Source organism: Dipodomys merriami, unplaced genomic scaffold (assembly GCF_024711535.1).
Source record: "Dipodomys merriami isolate MVZ:Mamm:240054 unplaced genomic scaffold, mDipMer1.0.p SCAF_128, whole genome shotgun sequence".
Taxonomy (NCBI): domain Eukaryota; kingdom Metazoa; phylum Chordata; class Mammalia; order Rodentia; family Heteromyidae; genus Dipodomys; species Dipodomys merriami.
In genome coordinates, this window is record NW_027202582.1 from 1,285,537 (window position 1) to 1,306,581 (window position 21,045).

A 21,045-nucleotide genomic window follows, 5' to 3' on the forward strand; every position below is an offset into this window, starting at 1 on the left:
TTTGTTAACAAAGAAAGAGAGAGAAAAAAAACTGGGGGAGCAGGGAGCCTATGGGCCGAGAGGTGACCCCAACAGTCCACAGACACCGGCTCGCTCCCTCCTTTGCCCGTGCCCAACTTGGCGGCTGCCACAGGCGGTTGCTCGCGGTATCTAGATTATTTGTCTTTAATATATATCTGCATTTGCCTTCCCCCCCACCGCCCCCCCACCCTGCTCCGCCAGCAGCTTCCCAATGCACGTTGCCCGGCAGCACACAGAACAGGCCTTCAGCCAGGCCCAGGCCCCCTCCCGAGGCAGCCCCAGAGGAAGTTGGGGGGCACTGAGGGGCAACCCCAGCGCTGCCTCTGCCCGCTGGCCACGTCGGGGCCACCCTCCCACCCTTGTTCCACCAACTCTGGAAAGCCAAAGGGAGGAAAAGGAGAAACCAGATACATAAAAAAGAAGAAAAAGAAGAAAGAAGAGGAAGGGGAGGAGGAGGAAAAGGAAGGCAGAGGAAGGAAGGAAGGAAGGAAGGAAGGAAGGAAGGAAGGAAGGAAGGAAGGAAGGAAGGAAGGAAGGAAGGGGAGGAAATTAAGAAAAAGAAGCGGGGAAGGGGGGTGTGGAGAGACACAGCAAGCCTGGGATGGGGGCTTGGGAGGAGAAGGAAGGCGGAAGGAACAGAGGGGGGAAGAAATCTTGAGGGGGGACGCAGGGGGACACGTGGTGGACACTTTACAAAACCCCAGCCTTCCTTCCCGCCCAACAACCCCACCAAAATAAAACTAACCCCCCCTTAAAAAAATAAATCAACCAGGGCTGCCAGCGCGGGCCCTGCCTGGCGCGCGAAGCCGGCCGGACAGGTGGACGCGGGCCGGCGCGCGGCGGGAGGAAGGGGACGAGCACGGGGTTCTGATTCCTTCTCTTCTTTCGTTTTTTGTTTTTTTTGCGTTTGTTTCCTCCTGGTGAGAGAGGCCGAGGCCGCGGGGTTGCGGCCCCCGGCGTCCCCCCACCTCCGGCGGGGCCGCGCCCTGCTCCGGGCCCTCCCGGGAGGGGCGGCTGGCAGTGGGGCGGTGCGGGGTGGGAGGGAGGGAGGGGGGGACGCTCAGACGTAATACTCCTTGTCCTTGTTCTTCTTGGCCTTGCTGGGCGTCTTGGGGGCGGCCGGGGCCTTCTCCTTCACCACCGCCCCATTGCTCTGGGCCGAGTTACTGATGTAGTTCCGGCTCTGGTCCACCTGGTAGGAGCCCTCGTCGCGGTTGCGGTACTTGTACATGGCGTAGAGGAGGATGAGGATGCAGAGCGCCGCGGCCGCCACGATGCCCACCACCATGCCCGTGGTGCTGCTGGACTCCCGGATCACCTCCACGGCGCCCGGCGGGCCCCGCTCCCCGGGCCCCGTGGGGCTGGCTGTGGGCAGATGGGGGAAGCCGGGCGCTGAGCTGGCGCCGGGGCGCGGCGGCGGCCGGCGGGGCTCGAAGGCCGTGGGCGCCCCGGGGCCCGCGGGGGGCGGGTTCTCCAGCAGGGGCTGCAGCGGGTCTCGGTGGTTCATTTTGCCCGCGGGCAGGTTGGGGGCCGGGGCGGAGGGGGCGAGCAGCACCCCGGGGGCGCCCGTGGCCCCGTCTGTCCTGAGGTTGGGCCGGGGGGCGGGTTTGCGGGGGGCCCGGAGCGTGGTGCGGTCCGTGACCAGGGGGAAGGTGGTGTAAAAGTCCTCGTCGTCCGTCGGGGGGAGGCTGGAGTCAAAGACCTCCCCGGAGGCGAAGCCCGAGGCCTCGATGGGCTCCTCGCAGTCGCTGTCCTCGCGCTCGGCCTGGCACGGGCCCCCGGGGGCCGGGCGGCGCGCGGCGGGCGGGGGCAGGGTGTCTTGGGTGGCACCCAGGCCGGTGAGGAAGGGGTAGAAGGTGGGGGGCGGGGGCACGAATGGGGAGCGGGTGGCCACGGGAGGGGGGTCTAAGGAGTCCTCCGTGATAATGGGCAAAATTAACTCTCCTCCTAGAAGAAGAACGAGAAGAGAAAAGAGGGGGCGTCAGCGCGGGCCCGGGGCGCGCGCGGGCCGGCGCAGAGAAGAGAATCAACAGCCTGACCACACCCACTTGCATCGCTTCCCCCGGGCTTGGCGGACACTCGCGGGCCGGGCCCGGCCGCCAGCCGCAGCCCCGCGCCCCGGCGCGCTCTTACGCGGGCGGCGGCGCCCCACGCGCGGGCTCTGTGACTCCCTGGGCTTGTATTATTTGTATTTATTTCCATTTTTTTCTTTATTTTTGATCTTTTGTTGGTCTTAAGAAACCAAAAGGAACAGAAAGGAAAAGGAAATCGAAAAGAAACGGAAAAAAAAGCTCTACCGGCTTAAGGCTTTAAAAACAGATACAACAGTAGTATTTACACAAACCTAACGACATTATTTGCTTTTTAGTTAGTTTTTTTTTGTTTTTGCTTTTTTTTTTGTTTTTTTTAAAAAAGAAGATAGCATACCACGGAATTCAGGCAACTTACATCAACAAATAGGCCGTGTGATTTTAGCATGAAGAAAAAAATTACAAACAGAGCTGTGTAAGCGGGTTCTCCCGGAAAAAAAATAAGAAAAAACAAACTTTTCCGAACCACTTTTTCTGTCTATCTGTGGGGTCTCTCCCTCCCTCGCGCTTCTCTCCCTGGACCTCCGGCTGCCTCCTGCGCTGGCTCTCCGGCCCGCTCCCCCCTGGCTCGACCCCGGGGCTCACGCGTGCGCAGTGCAGGCCGGGGCTGAGCCCCTGTCACCCACACTCCCAGGCGCAGGGGTGGGGAGGGCGGGTGGAAGATGGGCAGGGACCCGGTGGGACAGGGTGGGCCACCAGGCAGGAACCACTACCAAGGGGAGGGGGTGGGGAGGGGCTGGCCGTGGGAGGGGCCTTGAAGGTGAATGGCAAGCTGGCTGGGGGAGGGGGGAGGGGAGGGGAAGAGGACACTTAAGGGGGGAAGGCTTGGCAAGGAGTCAGATGTGTAGGAGCAAGGGCCCCCTCTGGAAGGCGTGGTGAGAAGCCCAGGGAGACAGGGACCCCCAGGAAGAGAGTGAGGGGAGTGGCCATGGGATTCCTGAACTCAGCCTAACTCAACTTTCTCTTGCTTCACCCTCCACCTCTGACCCCCACTGACTTCCCCCCTCCCCCTCCCCAGAACCCCCGATGGTTCGCCAGAATCTGGCCCAGGGCTTGACAGCCTCTGGCCCTTTTATTACTGTTAAAACGATAATGAAACAACGGAAAGAAGAAGAAAGCAAAAAAAGAAAAGAAAATACATACACAGCCATCTGGGAGGGATGCACTTGCTAAAATAGGGCCCGGGGGGAGGGGCGGGGACTAGTGGGGAGGACCTGTGGCTGGGGTGTCTTTCTAGAATAACTAGAGTCCCCTGGGCAGAAAGCTGCAATTCCCATCAGGCCCTAAAGGGTGAAAACTACAATTCCCATTAGCCCTTGGAGGGGTATGGACCACAATTGCCATTAGTCCCTGGATCAATGACTACAACTCCCATAAGCCTCTAGGCCAAAGGAAGGCAACCCACTGGCCTTGGATAGAAGGAAGCTGGAGCCAAGCTCTGGGTAGCTGAAGGGGATGTTCACTGGCTGGTCCTTGGCTGGTCTTGGAGAGGATGCCTCTGGGCCTGGTTTCCTCTCTCTTTCAGCGCAGCCTAAACCACCATCCCTGGTCTCTGCTCTATGTGATGTACAGACACCATCCCTTCAGTCCTCCACCCTGCCAAGGTAAACCTCTGGGGCCTCCACCGCCAAGTCCGGCCCCACTGTAGCCCCTGCCTACATCTAGGTAGCTCTCTTCTCTTGCTCCCCCTACCCTCATCCCCCTGGCTAACTCTGTGGTTCCCACCAATCCAGCCCTCTGGCAGAGTGTCTTTGGCCCCACCAGAACCAGACCAAAGCCTTGCATTAAACTGGAACCTTTGCCAAGCTCCCCAGGTAGGTTGCTCTACCCAGAAGGTTCCAATCCCTCACTAAGTGCTCCCTTGCACCGCCATTTTTGAAGCCCTGGAATCCCTGTCTTATGGGTTTGGCAACAATCAGAAGCTGAACTAAGAACAGAGAAACGTGTCTTGTGTGGCTGCAGCCGCCCAACTCTAGTTGGGTGTTTTCATTCGTTCGCTGTGCTGAGAATAGAACTCAGGATCTCCTGAGTGCCAAGCAAGAACTCCACCACTGAGCTACATCCTCAACCCTCAACTCCAGCCTCCACTGGAGGATGCTGAGGGCAGAGGTAAGCAGGACTTCCCAAGGCCACCAAGTGCCAGTGAAGTGAAGGAATGGACTGTCTAGTCCTCTCTGCGACTCCCAGAGGCCAGGGATGGGTCAGGTCTCCTGAGGAGCCAGGGAACCATCTTTGTGCCTGCCCGAAGCTGTTGTACTTCTGGCTTAGAAGCACACCTGGTAGGCTGCTATACCAGTCCTGTCTCTGAATTCCTGTGCGACTGTAGGTGCGTTTCTTCCAACCACTAGGCTTCAGGTTTCCTCTGTCTATAGAACAAAGGTACTGGACTCCAAGCCTGGGCCAGGGGCTGGCTCTGTGGGCCCTGCAGCATATGGGTGAACATGTGTGATCTCCAACCTTCCCTGAGCCCCAGACCCACCAAACAACAGCCCAGCACTCAGGCCCCTGGATGAGGGGAAACGCAGCTGTCACCCTGGGCCCCGTCATGCCCAGAGCCCATCTGGGGCTCACCACCTGCCATCTCCCTGAGCTTTGCCTTGTGTTCTTTTCAGCACATACCCTCTGCCAATATCTCAGTGGACCCCACACCATGCTCCCTGCCTCTGGTGCCTCAGTCCCTGTGCAGCCCTGGAGACCCAGGTTTGGCCTCGCTGCCAGGAGAGGCCTCAAAGTTCCATGTGTCCACTTCCCTCATACACAGCAGCAGTTCGGGTACAGAGCTCGGGTCGCTAGACTTTTCCAGGGAAACGATGGCCCTTGGACATTTCCCCTGGGTTGAGTCAGACTCCCCGACACTGGGGGAGCAGATGAGAGTTTCTCTCATAGCAGAACCGACTTCTGCAAGCCTCCTTCTCTACCATCTTGGGGAGCAGAGCCCACTGAGAGCTCAACCTGACAGGCCCAGATCCCAACCTCTGCTGGCCCCGCCTTCTGCCTTAGACCAGGCCACCATTACTGCTGTGAACTCCAGGGTCAAGACTTGCCCTACACAGACTTAAGACTATCAACCTGGCATGTGGCATAGCTGGGGCTCTAGCAAATTGCCAGGCCCAGGCAATAGGATCAAACCTAGAAGCCTTGCTGGGGACACGCCCTACCCTAGAGCGCTCATCCTGCTGCTCAGGGCATGCCTGGGTTCTCCACCGCCCTTTCCCCAGAAGGGAGGAGGTGATTCAGGCCTTGGACCACAGACAAAGCCTGTCCAGCCTGAGCACCACACAACCATTTACCCCGGCTTACTGATCCTTGGGACACCCAGGCTTGCTAGCTTTTCCTTCTCACAAACCCCCAGAGCCCTTCCAGGCTCTAGATGGAGGCCTCAATCTGTCTCTGACATTCTAGCTTCCCTGAGGCTCTCCTGGCCCTTTGGTCCTGCCCACCCCAAATCCCCACACCACTGCGATTCCTCCTCAGTGCCCCTTTGGCAGGGCAGTCTCTGTCTCCTACACTCCTTCAGCCCTGTGTCTTACACACCATTCCAGAAGGAGCCCCCAAACCCTCACAGCTTGCTTCCCCTTCCACCCATCCCCCCCCCCCCCCCCAGTCACAACCCATCCTGGGCTCTGGGCATCCAGACACATGCAGCATGGGGCTTTCCCGAGATGAAGTGAGTCTGCCCTGGAGAGGAGCCAACAGGGCTCTGCATAGCCCATGCCACCGGGCTTTGCGGGGAGATGGACAGATTCAGGACGACTCATGGTGCTGCCAGGGTGCATGCTGGAAGGTACAGCCCCTGGAGCCACCAGAGTCAGCCAGGGGACCCCAGGCAGGCTGCCTCCAGCTTCCCTCAGTTCAGACGGCTTCAACAATTGGAAAATACTCACAGGTGCATGCGAGTCACAGGTGCTACCCACCCACAGGTGTTCCTCAGCATCCTAAGGAAAGGAATTTCAGTGCATGTCAGGTCCACTTGCTAGAGAATTCCATTCTGGTCGGGCGCCGGTGGCTCACACACCTGTAATCCTAGCTACTAAGGAGGCTGAGATCTGAGGATCACAGTTCAAAGCCAGCCCGGGCAGTTAAGTCCTTGAGACTCTTATCTCCAGTTAACCACCAGAAAATGGGAAGTGGCGCTGTGGCACAAGTGGTAGAGCGCTTGTCTTGAGCTGAAGAGCTCAAGGACAGTGCCCAGGCCCAGAGTTCAAGCCCCATAACCAAAAAAAAAGAATTCCATTATGGCCAGGACACAAGCAGCCATTCCTAAGTGCCCCTTCTTCCTCAACCCTCCTCTCTCTGAGGACATGTGCCCAGCAAGTAGGGCCTTTTAGTCTTTAGAGCACAGAAGAAATATACCCACAACTCTTATTTCTCTCCTCCCCTCACCCCAGTCAAGATATGCTCAGCCCCACAGAAGGGGCCAGAACTAGGGTTAAGAGTGTTCCAAACCCAGGCTCTGCTGGCTCATGCCTGTAATTCTAGCTACTCAGGAGGCTGAGATCTGAGGATGGTGGTTCAAAGCCAGGTCAGGCACAAAGTCTGTGAAAATCCTATTTCCAATTAACCCACAAAAAGCTGGAAGTGAAAGTATATAGCTCAAGTGGTTGAGCACTAGCCTTGAGTAGCAAAGCCAAACAACAGTGCAGAGTCCTGAGTTCAAGCCCCAGTACAGGCACAAAAAAACAAACAAACAAACAAAAGCACTGGGCACCAATGGCTCATACCTGTAATCCTTGCTACTCAGGAGGCTGACATCTGAGGATCTTGGTTCGAAGCTAGCCAGGGGAGCAAAGTCTCCATGAGACTCTTACCTCCAATTAACCATGCAAAAAACAGAAGTGGAGGGCCGGTGCTGGAAGCTCATACCTGTAATCCTAGCTACTCAGGAGGCTGAGATCTGAGGATCATAGTTCAAAGCCATCCCTGACAGGAGACTCTTAACTCCAATAAACCACTCAGAAAACTGGAAGTGGTGTTGTGACTCAAGTAGAGCACTAGCCTTGAGCTGAAGAGCTCAGGGACAGCGCCCAGGCCAACAGTTCAAGCCCCATGACTAAAACAACAACAACAAAAAAGAAGTGCAGCGGTGGCTCGAAGTGGTAGAGGGCTAACCTTGAGCAAAAGGGCTCAGGGAAGGTTCCTAGGCCGAGTTCAAGCTTTACAACTGACAAAAAAAAAAGTATTCCAGACTAAGCCATCTGCTGGCTGTAGACTGCTGCACGTTGGTGCCATACAGAAAAGAGCATCCTCCAGATGGACGAGGCGCTGGCCCAGGGCTCAAGCCACACTGCTGGGCAAGAAGAACACTGCCTCCATTTCAGTCCCTACTCACCTGTTGGAGCAGAGAACTAGGCCACTGTGAGAACTAGGCCAGAACAATGGTCCCCTGCCCACTCTGAAAAGCCAGTGTGACAAGGACAGAGGCCGGGGTGGCGCCAGGGTCAGAGAAGGTGAGCTGCATGATGAGATAAGCACATTCATGTACATACACACGCACACTCAGTGAGGGTTCCTGGGTCTCTGGGCGTACGTTCCTAAACACCGATGTGGGTAGGTAAACCTCAGCGATCAGAGACATGAATGTGTATGAGTCTGAAAAGACATGTGGACATGTGAGTGGATCTCTGGCCCTAGCGTGTGCCTGCTGGTCTCTGGGCTCCCGTGTGCATGACAGGGTAACTGTGCCCTTCAGAACACATGAGTGCATCACCATGTATGGACACCCCCAGTGAAGTAGGCCTCCATCAAGCTCGTTTCCTCCTTCTCCTGGACAGCTAGACTACATTTCCCAGCATTCCTTCCGATTGCATGTGGTCACATGACTGAGCAGTTGGCTTCTAATAACCCCAAGTGTGCCATCTTCCACACCCCTCTCCTTCGGTGACCTTGGAAACCACAGGTTGAAAATGGAGGTGCCGCAGATGGGAGGAGAGTGTGGATTCCTAAAGCATCCTTGGGTCGGAGCCCAGGTAGGGGGCACCTGAGTGAGAAACTTCTTGGCTAACTACTGAGATTCAACAGAAAGTAATGTTACTTTATCTAATACAGGCCTTAATTAACCTATAATGGGTGTCACAGTAACAAAACCCTGTGGTACTCAGGTGACAAATATACGAAAAGCGACAGGGAGGCTGGGAAGATCAAGATCCACCTAGCACAATGGTCAGCCATTTAGGACAAACCTTTACTTGTGATGGCCAGGGACAGGGACCTGCTGGGAGGAAGCGCTGGACAGGCGGAGGGACGACGCCAGCTCTTACTTTCAGCCTTTAGCAGTGTCATGAGGAGACACACCTGAGCAAGAGCTGGCTGCTTTGCTGGCAGGAATGAAGGGAATGGCAACAGCTGGAGATGTGAGTGCTATCAGGTCAGAGAAGCCATGGCTTCCAGACCCCAGACAGAAAGAGAAAGGCTGAAAAGGAATGGAGGGACAGGTGAGAAAAACTCATCTGAATAAGGGCTGCAGCCAGGCTCAGAGATCAGATGGCGCTGAGAGCCTGTGGCACCTGCCTGTCATCATAGCTACTTAGAAGGCTGAAATCTGAGAGGGTCATGGTTCAAAGCCAGCCCAGGCAGGAAAAGCCCATGAGACTTTTATCTCCAATTAACCAGCGATCAGGCTCTGAGTTCAAGCACTGGCACACACATGCACAAATAAAAGATCAGATGGACGACGTGGCCTGTGCACCTATCATTGCCAGCTCCTAAGACAGCCTTGGTGTTACAAAGGGAAATGGAGGCACAGAGAAGCGAGGGCAGCCCTGGGCTTGAGGACAGTGCCTAGGCCAGAGCTCTGGTCGGCTTGCTGTGACCAGGCCTTGCAGTCACCTCTGTGCATAACCCACAGTGGCCGTCAAACGCATCATGTGCCAAGAAGACATTTCTCTCCCACTTCCAAGAGTGCCACAGGGGCACGGATGGGAACACTGCCCAGTGGCTGGTGTGCATCTTCGTCTTACTCCAACCCTGAGACCTGAAAATGGCCCATTCATTCATTTATTCACTTATTTCTTTGAGGGATGGGAACTTGCATTCAGACTTTGTGCTTTCTAAGCAGGTGCTCTACCACTTGAACCATACCTCCAGCCCTTCTTTCTCTCTCTGTAGCCCAGGCTAGCCTAGAACTCATGACCCTGGGTGTTGGCAACTACTGTATGTCTTGGTGTGTGTCGAGCTCTAGGAGCTGTGAGATAAACCATCCTTCAGTTCATGGTTCTCCACAGTCCAGCGGGCATTCTAGCAGAGGGGGCAGGTCTGGGCTGGAGGGAAGGTCCAAACTCTCCCAGGCTCCCTTGCGTTGAGATGGATGTCCTTGCTGGCTAGGACTTTACTTTGTCTCCTTTGAGGAGGGGTGGGCGTGTTGCTGGAGGGGAGGGGAAAGGCCAAACAGATCACCGGTGACCTTGGAGGCCAGACTGGGACAAATAATTCAATCGCTGCTCCCCAGATTTGTTTACATTTCTGGGGTACAGCTCACAGCTTTCCCGAAAGCTCGGTTGTGACCCCCCAAGACTAAGCTGTAGACGGTGGAATGTGGCAGGAGCAACGTGCACTGCCCAAGCCTGGCCTGTAGAAGCCTTGGGAGCTCTAGGCTCCTGTTAAAGATGGTGCAGCCAGAAGAGGGCAGAAGACCAGGCCTCTGCATCACCACCTGGACCAACCAGGAGCACAGTTTGGAACTTAGGTGAAAGACATACAGTGTCATGTGCTGAGCTACAGAGCTTGTGCAGTGTAACCTTAAGAGCAACACAAACATGCTGGAGCCATTTGGGCAGTAAATGTGTGCGATCCTGTGGAATGAAGCGCTGCTCTGACGCCTCAAGGAAGATGCATGAAGCTTCTCCTGAGCATCTGAGCATGCGTGGCCTGTGGCCATCTGAAGGCTGCGTTTCTATGTCCCCAAGCATATGTGCACTTGCATGCACACATGGAATTTGAGCAATCTGAGATGTGAGTGTGCACTTGTGCATCTGAACGGCTGTGTGTACGGAGGGTGACAGAGGACGTACAGGCAGATACTACATTCCACGTAGATCTGAGCATGTGCGCATGCCTGTGAAGATAGCATGTGTGCCCTTCTGCATGACGCTGCATGGGTAATGCCAGACACACGAGTATAACTATGGTTGTGAACACCTGTGCAGGTCAGTGAAGGCCCGAGTGTGTGTGTACCAGTGGATGTGCTTTGCCTGTGTGCGTGTGCTTCGGTATAAACCTTGCTTGTCTCTGTGGTGTGTATGTGTGCACACCACCATGGAGCTGGGCACATGCATGCACACCCTCTGGTATCTGAGCACAGGTGTGTACATGTATGCATGAGCCCCAAAGGGTGAGTGAAGGAGGCCTCAGAGGGCCCCTCTCATGAGAGCAGTGTGGGACAAATGCAAGTCGGGAGACTGAACAAGTGTGTACAGAGGCACGGCCCCTGCAGCTGGGCACGCATCACCTTCCCCTGAGAACACGCCCCTGCACCCTGGTTTTAGGACATGCATGCACACTAGTGCAGGTGCCTTCTGTGAGCAAGCACGCATTTGGTGGTTGGGTGTGCATCCTGGCCAGTATACCTAGAGAGGGCTGACACGCATGCACAGATGTGTCCTAGCATATGCATATGTGTGTGCACACTTCCAAGAGTCTGGCCACTCTTTGTACATGCACACGGAATCTCTGGGGTTCTGAAACATGGGATTGTCTGTAAGTCTGAACACATTGGTGGGAACTTCTGGTTCAGACACATGTGAGTGTGTAATACAGATCTGTCCACATAGATGGAGGTGGCTTTGTAAGCTGAACACACATGTGGAATCTGTGAGACTAAGGGTGTGTCACAGGTGTGTATCTGGATGATGTGAGCACACCCTGAGATCTAAACACACGCATGTCAGGAGTGCTTCTGCAGCTCTGGGCATGTGTGTGGTTCTGGACGTGTGGTCTGCATGTACCGCATATGCCCCTCTGGGGGTTTGGGTGTGCACAGCCATGTAGCTCTGAGCTCACATCAGGACATGGGTGTGTGGTGTGTTACCCTTGTGTAGCTGAACACACACACAAGCCTCCAGGGCTGAGCAAGCAAGCAGCTGTGTCTGAGCATCTCTGGGCATCTGGGAGCTCTGAGCTCACACATAGGACACTGTGAGGAATCACACACCTTCACGAGTCTGTTCACACGTGCCCAAGTTTGCACTTTTCTGGTTCTGGCCTGGGCACCCAAGCATGCAAGGGACTCTCAGTGAAAGCATGTGCGTGCCCACTGTCGATCTGGGTGTGTGTGGCACAGGCTCTACGATTGGCCATAGGTGTGTAGAAGATCGTGTGAGCTTGCTGACAGTCTACAAAGGGGTGTTGGATGTGTGCATACCTGTCTCCAGGCAAAGCAGAATGTGTGTGGGCATATGCCTGTCTTATATCCAAATCTACAGGGGCCAGACCACGTGAGAGAATGGGAGATAGATAGCTCACACTACCAACTGCAGGTGCATGTCCCCATTCGAAAGAATGTTAACGATCATCTCTGGCTGCCATTTTCAGGTAGAATACACTGTTCCAGGCCTGGCTCACTGACCAGGGAGGTGGCACAAGGCCTGAGGTCTGGGTCGGGGGCTGAGTTAGGGGAGAGGGTGGAAAAGTGAGCAGACCAAGCAGGGACGATCCTGGGGCCTACACCTTGTATCCAGGGATGAGGCTCTGGAAAGGCAGGAAAGCGCCGGCACCCTGGGCAGTCAGTGTCCCCAGACAGGCTGTCTCCACCATGAACATTGGTGCCAAGGGGTCTGAGCCTCTGCTCCAGAAAGCCGCCCTTCCTGGCATCCCAAAGAAGCTCTTGCTGGAAAATGTCAGCCAGATGGGGGAAGACATGGTCTACACCAGCCCAGGGTCCCTAAAGTCATCTTGGTTCTTGCCTGGCCTCCTGTTGGGATGCTGATGGCCAAGTTTAAGCATTTTGCATGTGGATCTGCAGACCCACGGCAGACCCATGGCTGCGGGGGGAGGGGGGGACAGAGGGATGGGAGGGGGGAGCCAATAGCCCTTGTGGTTTTCTCGGGGGGCTCCAGTGAGGCCTCTGTTTCTCTCCAAGCCTTATTTTTAAAGCTGATGATAGGCTGGCCACCAGTCCCTCCAACCCCAGCTTCCGGTCTTCTTCTACCCCCCCTCCCCATCCTACCCTCACATCTGTGGCTGTCTTCCTAGTGGCCTCCAAAAGCCATGACTAGGGGACGGTTGGCCTGTCTTCTTCAAGTGACCCTCTCGTCCCACAAAGCCTGAAAGCTCAGGCCACCAGAGCACACGCTGTGGGTCACACGCCGGCCTCTGGCTACACTGAGCTGGGAGGCTAGGATGGAGCGTCAGCACATGCTGCTCTTGCCGGCATGGTGACCATCTGGCCCCAGATGGCCTCTGCAAAGTCCGGGGTGAGCACAGAAGCTTCCCGTGGCTGGAAGCTCCCTGAGCATGAGGACAAGCAGAGCCCTGTTCTCAGGCCCCACCCAGTCCCAGAGCTCCGTCCCACGGCCTCTACCGCCATTGACAGCAAGCTTGGGAAAGAGAGGCTATGACAGCCCTCAGTCTGTTCCTGGAGCTCAGAGACAGGGCTGGGGGAGATGCTGTTACAGCCCGTAACCTCCCAAAGCAAAGACAGGGTCGGGGCGATGGTGGGGTGGCTCCCAGCCGAGGGCCTCTGTTCCAGGAAGCCCAGGCCCTGAGCTGGGAGGCCAGACACCAGGCCTTCCCAGCCCAGCAGCTGGCAACCCCTATGAGTACCCTGGGCCCAGCACCATGGCTACTCAGGAGATACAAAGGACAATGGGATTCAACCCCTAGGTGTAGGAGCCTCTACCCTTGGTCTCTGAACTTCAGCCTTGGCCCCAAGTCTCCACAGTCCATATTTGGACCTTCTGTTCCCTTCTTTGCTCTACCGACGTCTCTTCAGGTGCTACTTCACCCCCAGGCCCTCTCCCACAAGCCAGACCGTACCAGGGTAGACTGCCTACCTCCTGACCGCATCCCTCCCTCGGCCCTGCGCATACCTGCCCCAACTTCCAGCCTGCCAGAGGTCTTCTTCCATTCCCACTATGACTCCCAAGCGCCTGCCACCAGCTCAGATGAGCAGCCAGGCACCCACCAAGCCACCCTGCTCCCACTCACAGATGTTCTCTGCAGCTCCAGCTGACACCATCAGACAGAGCCCCACAATACCCCTAAACACTGGCAATCCTCCTTCCAAACCCTGCCCTCCTATAGCAGCTCCACCACTGGGCTCCCCCCAGGAGATCTCATGTCTGGTTTAGGAATACCTCATCCCCAGCATGCTGCCAAGCGTAGAACTGCAATGCAGCAATGCCTACCTTGGCCTGGCTTCCTGGCAGGCTCTACCCTGGGGATCCTTCAGATTAGAGCACCAGATTTGTTCCTGAGGCTGGGCATGAGGGGGCTTAGGATCTAGCAGAGACCTTCTCTATGAGTGACCAAGAGAACACCAGAACCCACAGCTGACGATGGGAGTTGTAGTTCTGTACCTCAGAGCTAATGAGAGTTGCAGGTCTGTACCTCAGGGCTGATGGGAATTGTAGTTCTGCACCTCAGAGCTGATGGGGGTTGCAGTTCCCCACCCTCCACCCTGGACGTGCATTTAGCTGTCTTTCTAAAGGAACATCTCCCTCTTCTGCCCCAGCTCTCCACCCCAGGGCCCTGTGCTAAGGACCTGACTACCTCCAAGGGCTGGGGCCACCAAAGGGCACCACCAGAGGGCATGTGAGGGAACTGGGGGCTCTGAGCATGGGAGGGGTCTACCAGAGGAAGCTGAAGCCTATAGCAGGCCCTGGGCTGGGACCAGGTGGCTGGGACAGTCGCCCCCCTCCCATCAGCGTCGTGTCGCAGGGGCCCGGGGCAGGGGAGGGGGGAAAGGCACTCACCAGTACTGGGCTCACACTCCTCCAGGTCCTCATCATCACTAGGACACTCGGCCGAGGCCACCAAGAGGTCATCTGTGTTCTGTAGGGCCGGAGAGGAAGGGTAGGAAAAGAAAGGGTTCCAGGCTGGTGAGTGGACCCTACAACTGACTCTTGAGGTGTGGGACAGCACGGGGGATACGCCTGGGCCGAGACCTAGCCCTCTCGTCACTTTGTGGGTGACTCTGGCTGTCTAGCTTCCCCATGCAAATGGACACGAAGCGGCAGCCATGCCAAGTGGATCAAGCAGCATATGTTGTGCCTTTTATTTCTGGAAGCGGGAGATGGCTCTCAGACCTGGGTGGGAGGGCGGGAGCCGGGGGCTGGGGGGGCGTGGCAGGGGCCCCCAGAGGCCTGCACAGGCACTGGGGACAGGACCTGGAGGGGTTTCTTAGCTCCACTCTCACCACCTCATCACCCCTCATCTGGCTCCCATCCCCCTTCGGGGAAAGAACTGGGCTGCACACAATAATTAGGGCTGTGGTTGCCATGACAACAGGAGTCGACTTTGTCAGCATTTTCTTTCCTCCTGATTGCAAAGAAAGAGAATCCCTGAGATGAATGAGCGAGGGTGGTGGGGGGGAGAAGGAACTTGGGTGTTCGGAAAGAGACCCAAGGAGGGAAGCCCAAAGTCCAGGTAAGACGAGAGGCTGAGAGGCTTCAGGACAGGAGGCAGGGCCGGGCGAGGCTCCTGGTACAGAGGCTCCTACCCTGCCTGCTCCTAGGTCCCTTCGTCAGCTAGCGCAGCCCTCACCTGAGGATGTTCTCGGACTCGTGCCCTCACTTTTCCACCACAGCATTAATCTGGGGGATCCCACCTTCTCTTCCCCCTGGCTGGTCTGCCCTCCCCCCTGAGACTGGACAGTCCTTCTATGATCTGGAGGGCATGGATGCTAGGCCCAGCCCTGGCCCAGGGTTCCTGCCCCCTACAGGGTATCTGGATAGCTCCTCAGCCAGCTGGGCAGTGACAGCAGACAGGGAGGGGTACAGGCTTGTGACTTCCACCTGCCTCACTCCAGCCAGCCCCGTCCCAGGCTCCCCACAGCACAGCCTCACAGGGGAGAGGGGCCTGGAGCCCCTTAGGACCCACCCCTCAGTTAGAGAGAAACCAGACACAGCTGCTGGTGGAGGTCAGGCCATGCCCTCATGGCCAGGCCCCCGTGCTGCATGGGGGATGGGGAGACAGCCACTAAGCTCCAGGTGCCAGGTGCAAGCCCTCCATGACCAACCATCGGCACTGGCAGCTACACCTAGGAAACTCAGACCTGGCCCAGGGAGCACTGGGGAAGGAGGGGTGGGGGGAGTTACTAGGGAGCACCTTCACCCTGTGCAGACCACAGCCAGAGAGGGGGAACGGAATCCCGCTAAGCCGCCCGGCCTGCTCAAGGTCACGTGGGGATGATGAGTGGCGGCCACGCCCCTCCCATTGCAGGGACTCCAACCAACCAGGAGAGGAGCTACCCACTGCCGGAGAGGCTAGAAGGAGCTATTCTCCAGGTACTCGCTGCCCAGGGGGCACTGGCCAGAGCCAGGAGGTGAAATGCATTGCCCTACCATTGACCCCCCCTCCTTTCCCAGACTTCCTCTGTCTTAAGAGGAGTGGGCAGACTTCCCTGTTCTGCTCCCCTCCACTCTTGAGAATGGACCTTCGAAAAACAGGTGTGGTCACCCCCACACCTGACACATCCCTTGCTACCGCCACCCGCAGGCTACTTCCCGAAAGGTAGTCCTTGGTGTGTGGGGGGGGCGGGGCTCACCTGGGTGGTGCTGTCCCTCAGCGTGGGGGAGCGGCCCCGGCGCGTGGTAGTGGTGGCCATGGTGGTAGTGGTCTCCATGATGGTGGTGGCCATGTCGGCCAGCAGGGTGGTGGCGGTGGTCTCCGCGCTGAGTAGCACGGACGGCCCCTCCCCCACCAGGCGCAGGTGGCCCTCGGTCCGCACATTGGGGTCACTCTCTGCGGCCAGCGCCAGCACCTTGAGCCCATTGTAGTAGAGGCCCGACACCTGGCCCTGGAAGGGGCGGCCCTGATCCCGGCCCCCGATCTTGATGGCAGCCTGGCTGTTGAAGATGGTCAGCTGGCGTCCTGGGGGGGGTAAGGGAGGGGGGAGTACAGAGGAGAGGCAGGAAGTGGGAGGGGGTGGGGGGCAGAGGCAGGAAGGGATGGAGAGAATGGAGGAAACCAAAGGGAAGAGAGGAATCCAGGAAGAAGCCAGCAAGTGGGTGGGGGGAGAAATGAGGAAGGACAGACAACCAAAGAGAAAGGCCCCATCAGCCAGAGAGCCCCTAGCCCAGCCAGGCAGCACCCCAGCAAGGGGTCCCAGGACACACAGGGGCTGGGAAAGGGAGCCCGGTCACCCCCTTTCCCAGTGAGCACATGCCTCTCCCCCTCTGCCAAGTCCCCCTGCCGCCCTACCACGGGATCATTTCCCTCTTTACTTCGGTGCAACCCCATCTTCTCTTTCTGCTTTCCCAAACCCCCCACCCAAGCGTCCAGCCCCACGCTACAGGTCTCCTCCCGGAAGCAGCGCACAGTGGCGACCAAGGCAGAGGTAGAGGGGGCACTGCCAGGCTGTGGTGGAGTTAGTGCGTGTGAACAAAGCCAGAGGGAGAAGAGGGGCGCAGTGGGCACAGCCGCTGCCCAGCCTGCTCTGGGCTGGACTCTCACCCCCAAGCGACCCTTCTGCCAGCCAGGCTCTCCTCTTGCCCACGGCCACCCAGCCGCTGGCTGAACCCAGGCCCTGGTGAGCACAGCCCTTCCTCCCAGTCTGGCCGTGCAAGCAGAGAGGTGAAAATGTTAAAGGGACCTTGCTTCGCTTGCTGACAGCCAAAATAACCGCTCCAGCTCCAAGGTGGTTCGCACCTCAAAATCCCCACCTGTGTGGGCTCAGGCTGCTTGCTTTGGTTTTTGAGTGGATCTGGGGGTCGGTTTAACCCTCTGAGTTTGTAGTTTTAGTTTTTTAGAAAAGACGTTTATTATATTTAAGTTTAGATTTAACTTTGGTTTTTGGTGTGGCTTATTTGGTGGGGAAAGGGCCGACGGGCCGCTGCTTTGCCCCTTGTTCCCCTGGACCTTTAGCTGCTGGCGCTGGGGGGGCGGTTTAAGATCTGGCTTAGCCCTTGTTAGCCTCTGGTTAGTGCCTCGTTAAAGATCTGGTTTAGAGTTAGGTATCTGTGAGCTGTACCCCCAAAAGCCCGGGGTGAGGCCAGTCCAGCTTGTGAGACCCATGCCCTGCTTGGAAACACAGGATACCTCTGGAATGACTTCCAGTTCTTCCTGCCCGGCTTCTCTTTCTCCCTCAGTACTTTCCCCTGGCCTACTTGAGACAAGGCTGGCCCTTGGAACCGATGCCTCCCTACCAATGGGGAGCAGGGGGCAGGAAGGAAACTCATAGAGTCTGAAGAGCTAGAGGACAGGTGGCAGTTTGGGCCTAGGCCCCTAAGAGCCAGGTGTCCCAACTTGATTTCCAGGCAGAAGAATTGCAAACAAAACAAAGGAAAGAAGGGTCGCCAGTGATCATGAGTTTGGGAAACAAACAGGTCACAACCATACAGGATTTCTTTCTCAAAGGATTTCTCTATATACCTGTGTATCAGGTAATGCTAAGCAGGACCTAGCATTTCAGGCTTATTTTTACCACAGATCTCTTCATTGTGCAGCCTCTCAGGAAACATGCTTTGGAACTAGAAAATAGATTCATTCTATAAATATTTATTGAGCACCTACCATATGCCAGGTGCTGACAATAGAATATTCCCTCCTTGAATGCCTGCCCTTTTTCCCTTATTATTATTTTTTTTTGCTCCTCTTTTTTTGTTTTGCTTTGTTTTTGTTGGTCGTGAGGCTTGAACTCTGGGCTTGGGTGCTGTCCCTGTATTCTTCAGCTCAAGGCGAGCGCTCTACCGCTTGAGCCACAGCGCCACTTCCTGTTTTCGAGTGGTTTATTGGAGATAATAGTCTCATGGACTTTCCTGCCCGGGCTAGCTTTGAACCGAGATCCTCAGAACTCAGCCTCCTGAGTAGCTAGGATTACAGGTGTGAGCCACCAGCACCCGGCTACCTCTTTTGTTTTATGTCATCCTCAGGACCCTGCCCGTGACGTGGACTGAGCCAAAACTATGGTCACTGTCTTTCTAAGGAGAGCACCAGGCACAGACAGAAGTACAAGGCCCAGGCTACATTAAAAGTAAGTTTTTCTTTTAGGAAGGAATTGTCTTTCCAGACCTGAAGAGAAGATACAGACAAGCTACTGGTGAAGGACAGCCCCCAAATCCCAGCCTCTCCCCCTGGACCTGTCCAACTCTCCCTTCTTGGCATCACAAGCTGTTCCAGCCTCAGCCAGGCTGCTCCTTGGCCTCTGATTCTGGTAGAGAAAGGGAGGTGGGTGATGGAGAGGAAGCCACATCATTTAGTCAACTTGGTCTCTGTGGCTCCAGACCCTGGCCCACCTACCACAAACACCTCAAAGGGTTAAAGTTCGCCCCGCTGGAGACAGCAGCCCAGTGTGGCTGGGGGCTGGAGGTTTTAGCACATCTGTTACAGTCCCTTTAACTTTTTTTTGTTGTCATGTTATAGATTTATCACATCTGGTTTATCGGCATGTTTAGGCCCACTGGTGCAGGGCTGGATGTGGCGTTTGGGGGTTTATCGGGGAAGGCCCCATGGACATTTAAAGCACAAGTTATCAGCTGGTTAAGTGGGAGTTTAACAGTTCTGCTCCCCGCTAGAGTTTAGCCTTAGAGGTACAGAGCTCGCCCCTCCTCCAGTGGGAAGGAGACGGTTTTGCCTTTGGCCCCCAGCCACCCCGTGACAAGAGGCCTTCTTCCTCTCCCCCGGCAGCACCTCACTGCCACATGGGGCCTCTTAGGGAGCCCCCTGTCTTCCTCATCAGCCCAGCTGGAAGGAACCCCTACTCAGCCACGCTCTCCTCAGCCTCCACTACTTCTAAGAGGCTTCTAGACAAGGGAGGAAGTCCATTCCTGTCTATTCCACCGCTGCTCTCCTTGGCGGGGAGGGTCTTTCTAGAAGGATCGGAAACCCAGCTTGTCAGTTCTCTCCTCTGTCTTGGTGAGTGAAGCCTTCCTAACCCTCCTCTGAGTCTCGGGATCGGCCATTCCCACTTCCCAAAGCCTTTGGGCCTCCAAAGCACCCGAGGCCCTTGTCCAAATCTTGGCAGTGAACTTGGGCAGGGGAACCACCTGTGAACCTCACGCCCGCCCACCTGTCATGTCCGGGCTCAGCACCTCAGAAAATGGGGAGCTTTTATCCTCAGGGGCCTCAGGGATGGTCCTAGGCCGATCCTAGCTTTCCTCCTCTAAAGAAAACAAACCCTCCCATCCTGCCTCAAACCATGGTCCTGGCTCTATCCACCCTCACTGCAAAGAGAAAGGGGGCCTCCTGGCCCAACAGTCATTCCTTCGCTCAGGGCTGGGCAGGGCGAAGGCAGGGGGAGGGGGGGAGGGAAGAGAGAGCTCTGCACCTTTAAGATAGTGTTTTTAAAGTTAGTTAATTAATTAATTAATTCTGGTTAATTACCTTTGTCGAGCAGCCACTCATCTACTACTCGACCAAGCCGGTAGGGGATTCTCTGTCTAGCAATCGCCAGGCGCTCGTTATCAAAGTTTCCTTGGAAAAGTTTAGAAAGACAGTAGGTTTCTCAGGCAGCGAAGTCCAAAGGAGTTAGAAAAGTAGTTATGCATTTCTCAGGAGACCCAGAGTGAGCAGCAACATCCACCGGAAGGAGGGAGGGAGCAGGAAGAGAATAGCTGGGTCCCTCTTCTGCCCTGCCCACCTCCCTAGGCTCCCATCCAGAGCCAGCCCCACCCTGGGGGGGGCAACCCAAAGAAAGGGGGGAAAAGGAGAAAAAGGAAAAAGGGAAGTGGACGTGTAAAGAAAAGGCAGCTGGAAGGTCAAAGGTCAGAGGTTAAACAGATTTATCTGCTCAGGCATTGAGGTTGACATCCGCTTCCTTTACCATCCCAAAGTGGGGTGGCAGGGCTGGGGCGGGACATTTAGCAGGTTTAAGTTGGGGGGGGGCAGAAGGCTTGGGGCCCAGCTGGTTACTGCATTTAGAGGGTGGTTTAGAAGTGAGGGGATGGGTTAAGCGGGGGTTTATGCGGCATTTAAGGGGGTCACCCAGCACACACATTTAACAGTGAGATTTAACCACTTCTCGAAGCCTTTGCAACTCCCTGTTCTTTCTGTGCTCAACTCCCACCCACCCCTCCTTTCCCATCCCACCACACACACACCCCTTAATTCCCACCCCCTGTGTGTCCCAATCTCTGCTCTCCCTGAGAGACTCTTCTCCCTCATGCTGGTACCTGGTGGCCACTGCGGCTGACCTCCGGGAAACTGGAGTCTCCGCAGCTCCCTTCTCCCCGCTGCAGCCACCCTAGCTCTCCTCTGCTGCCTGCTCTGCCTGGCTCTTCCCCATCCCAGCCCCACTTCCAGCCGCCCAGCTCCCTCTCTGTTCAGAGCCAGGTTCTGTACCTTCATCCCTTAGGACCCAGCCTGGCCCTAGTCCTCTCCTCTCCCTTAGCCACATACCCTGCCGGCCCCCTGGCTTTTCCCCTTCCGGTTCCTTCCTCAATTCAAACCCCATCCTTGGCGGCCTATCAATTCTCTCCACTCTCAAGCCCCAGTCCACCAGTGTGTGTGTGTGTGTGTGTGTGTGTGTGTGTGTTGTGTGTATGTGTGTGTGTGTGTGTGTGTGTGGTATGACAGTGTGTTTATGGGAATCTGTGTGTTCAGTCATGGGCCGTGGGTGATTTCTATCTGCATAGTGGAAAGAAATACAACTTCCTTTGGGAATCTGACCCCTTACTTAAATTCCCTCACACGCCATTCAGGGCCTGAGAGGGGCAGGAGGCTTTCGCTCCCACCTGCACTTGCAACTGCACTCAGCTGCCTAGACAGACCTGACCATGGTCCTGCTGTGCACAGCTCCCACTGACACCTGTGTCCCCGTACGAGGATGAGGATGACAGCGCCT

General features: G+C 56.3%; 1 protein-coding gene across 1 annotated transcript in view; it reads right to left on the reverse strand.

Annotated features, from left to right (window-relative positions):
* Positions 1–479: 479 nt before the first annotated feature.
* LOC138824271 (neurexin-2-like) overlaps positions 480–21,045 on the reverse strand; it is a 105,747-nt gene continuing 85,181 nt past the window's right edge. The window contains 4 exon segments of the mRNA XM_070018009.1: positions 480–1,968; positions 14,018–14,096; positions 15,811–16,136; positions 19,587–19,676. Coding sequence (XP_069874110.1) covers positions 1,082–1,968; positions 14,018–14,096; positions 15,811–16,136; positions 19,587–19,676 — 1,382 coding nt within the window. The 3' untranslated portion in view covers positions 480–1,081.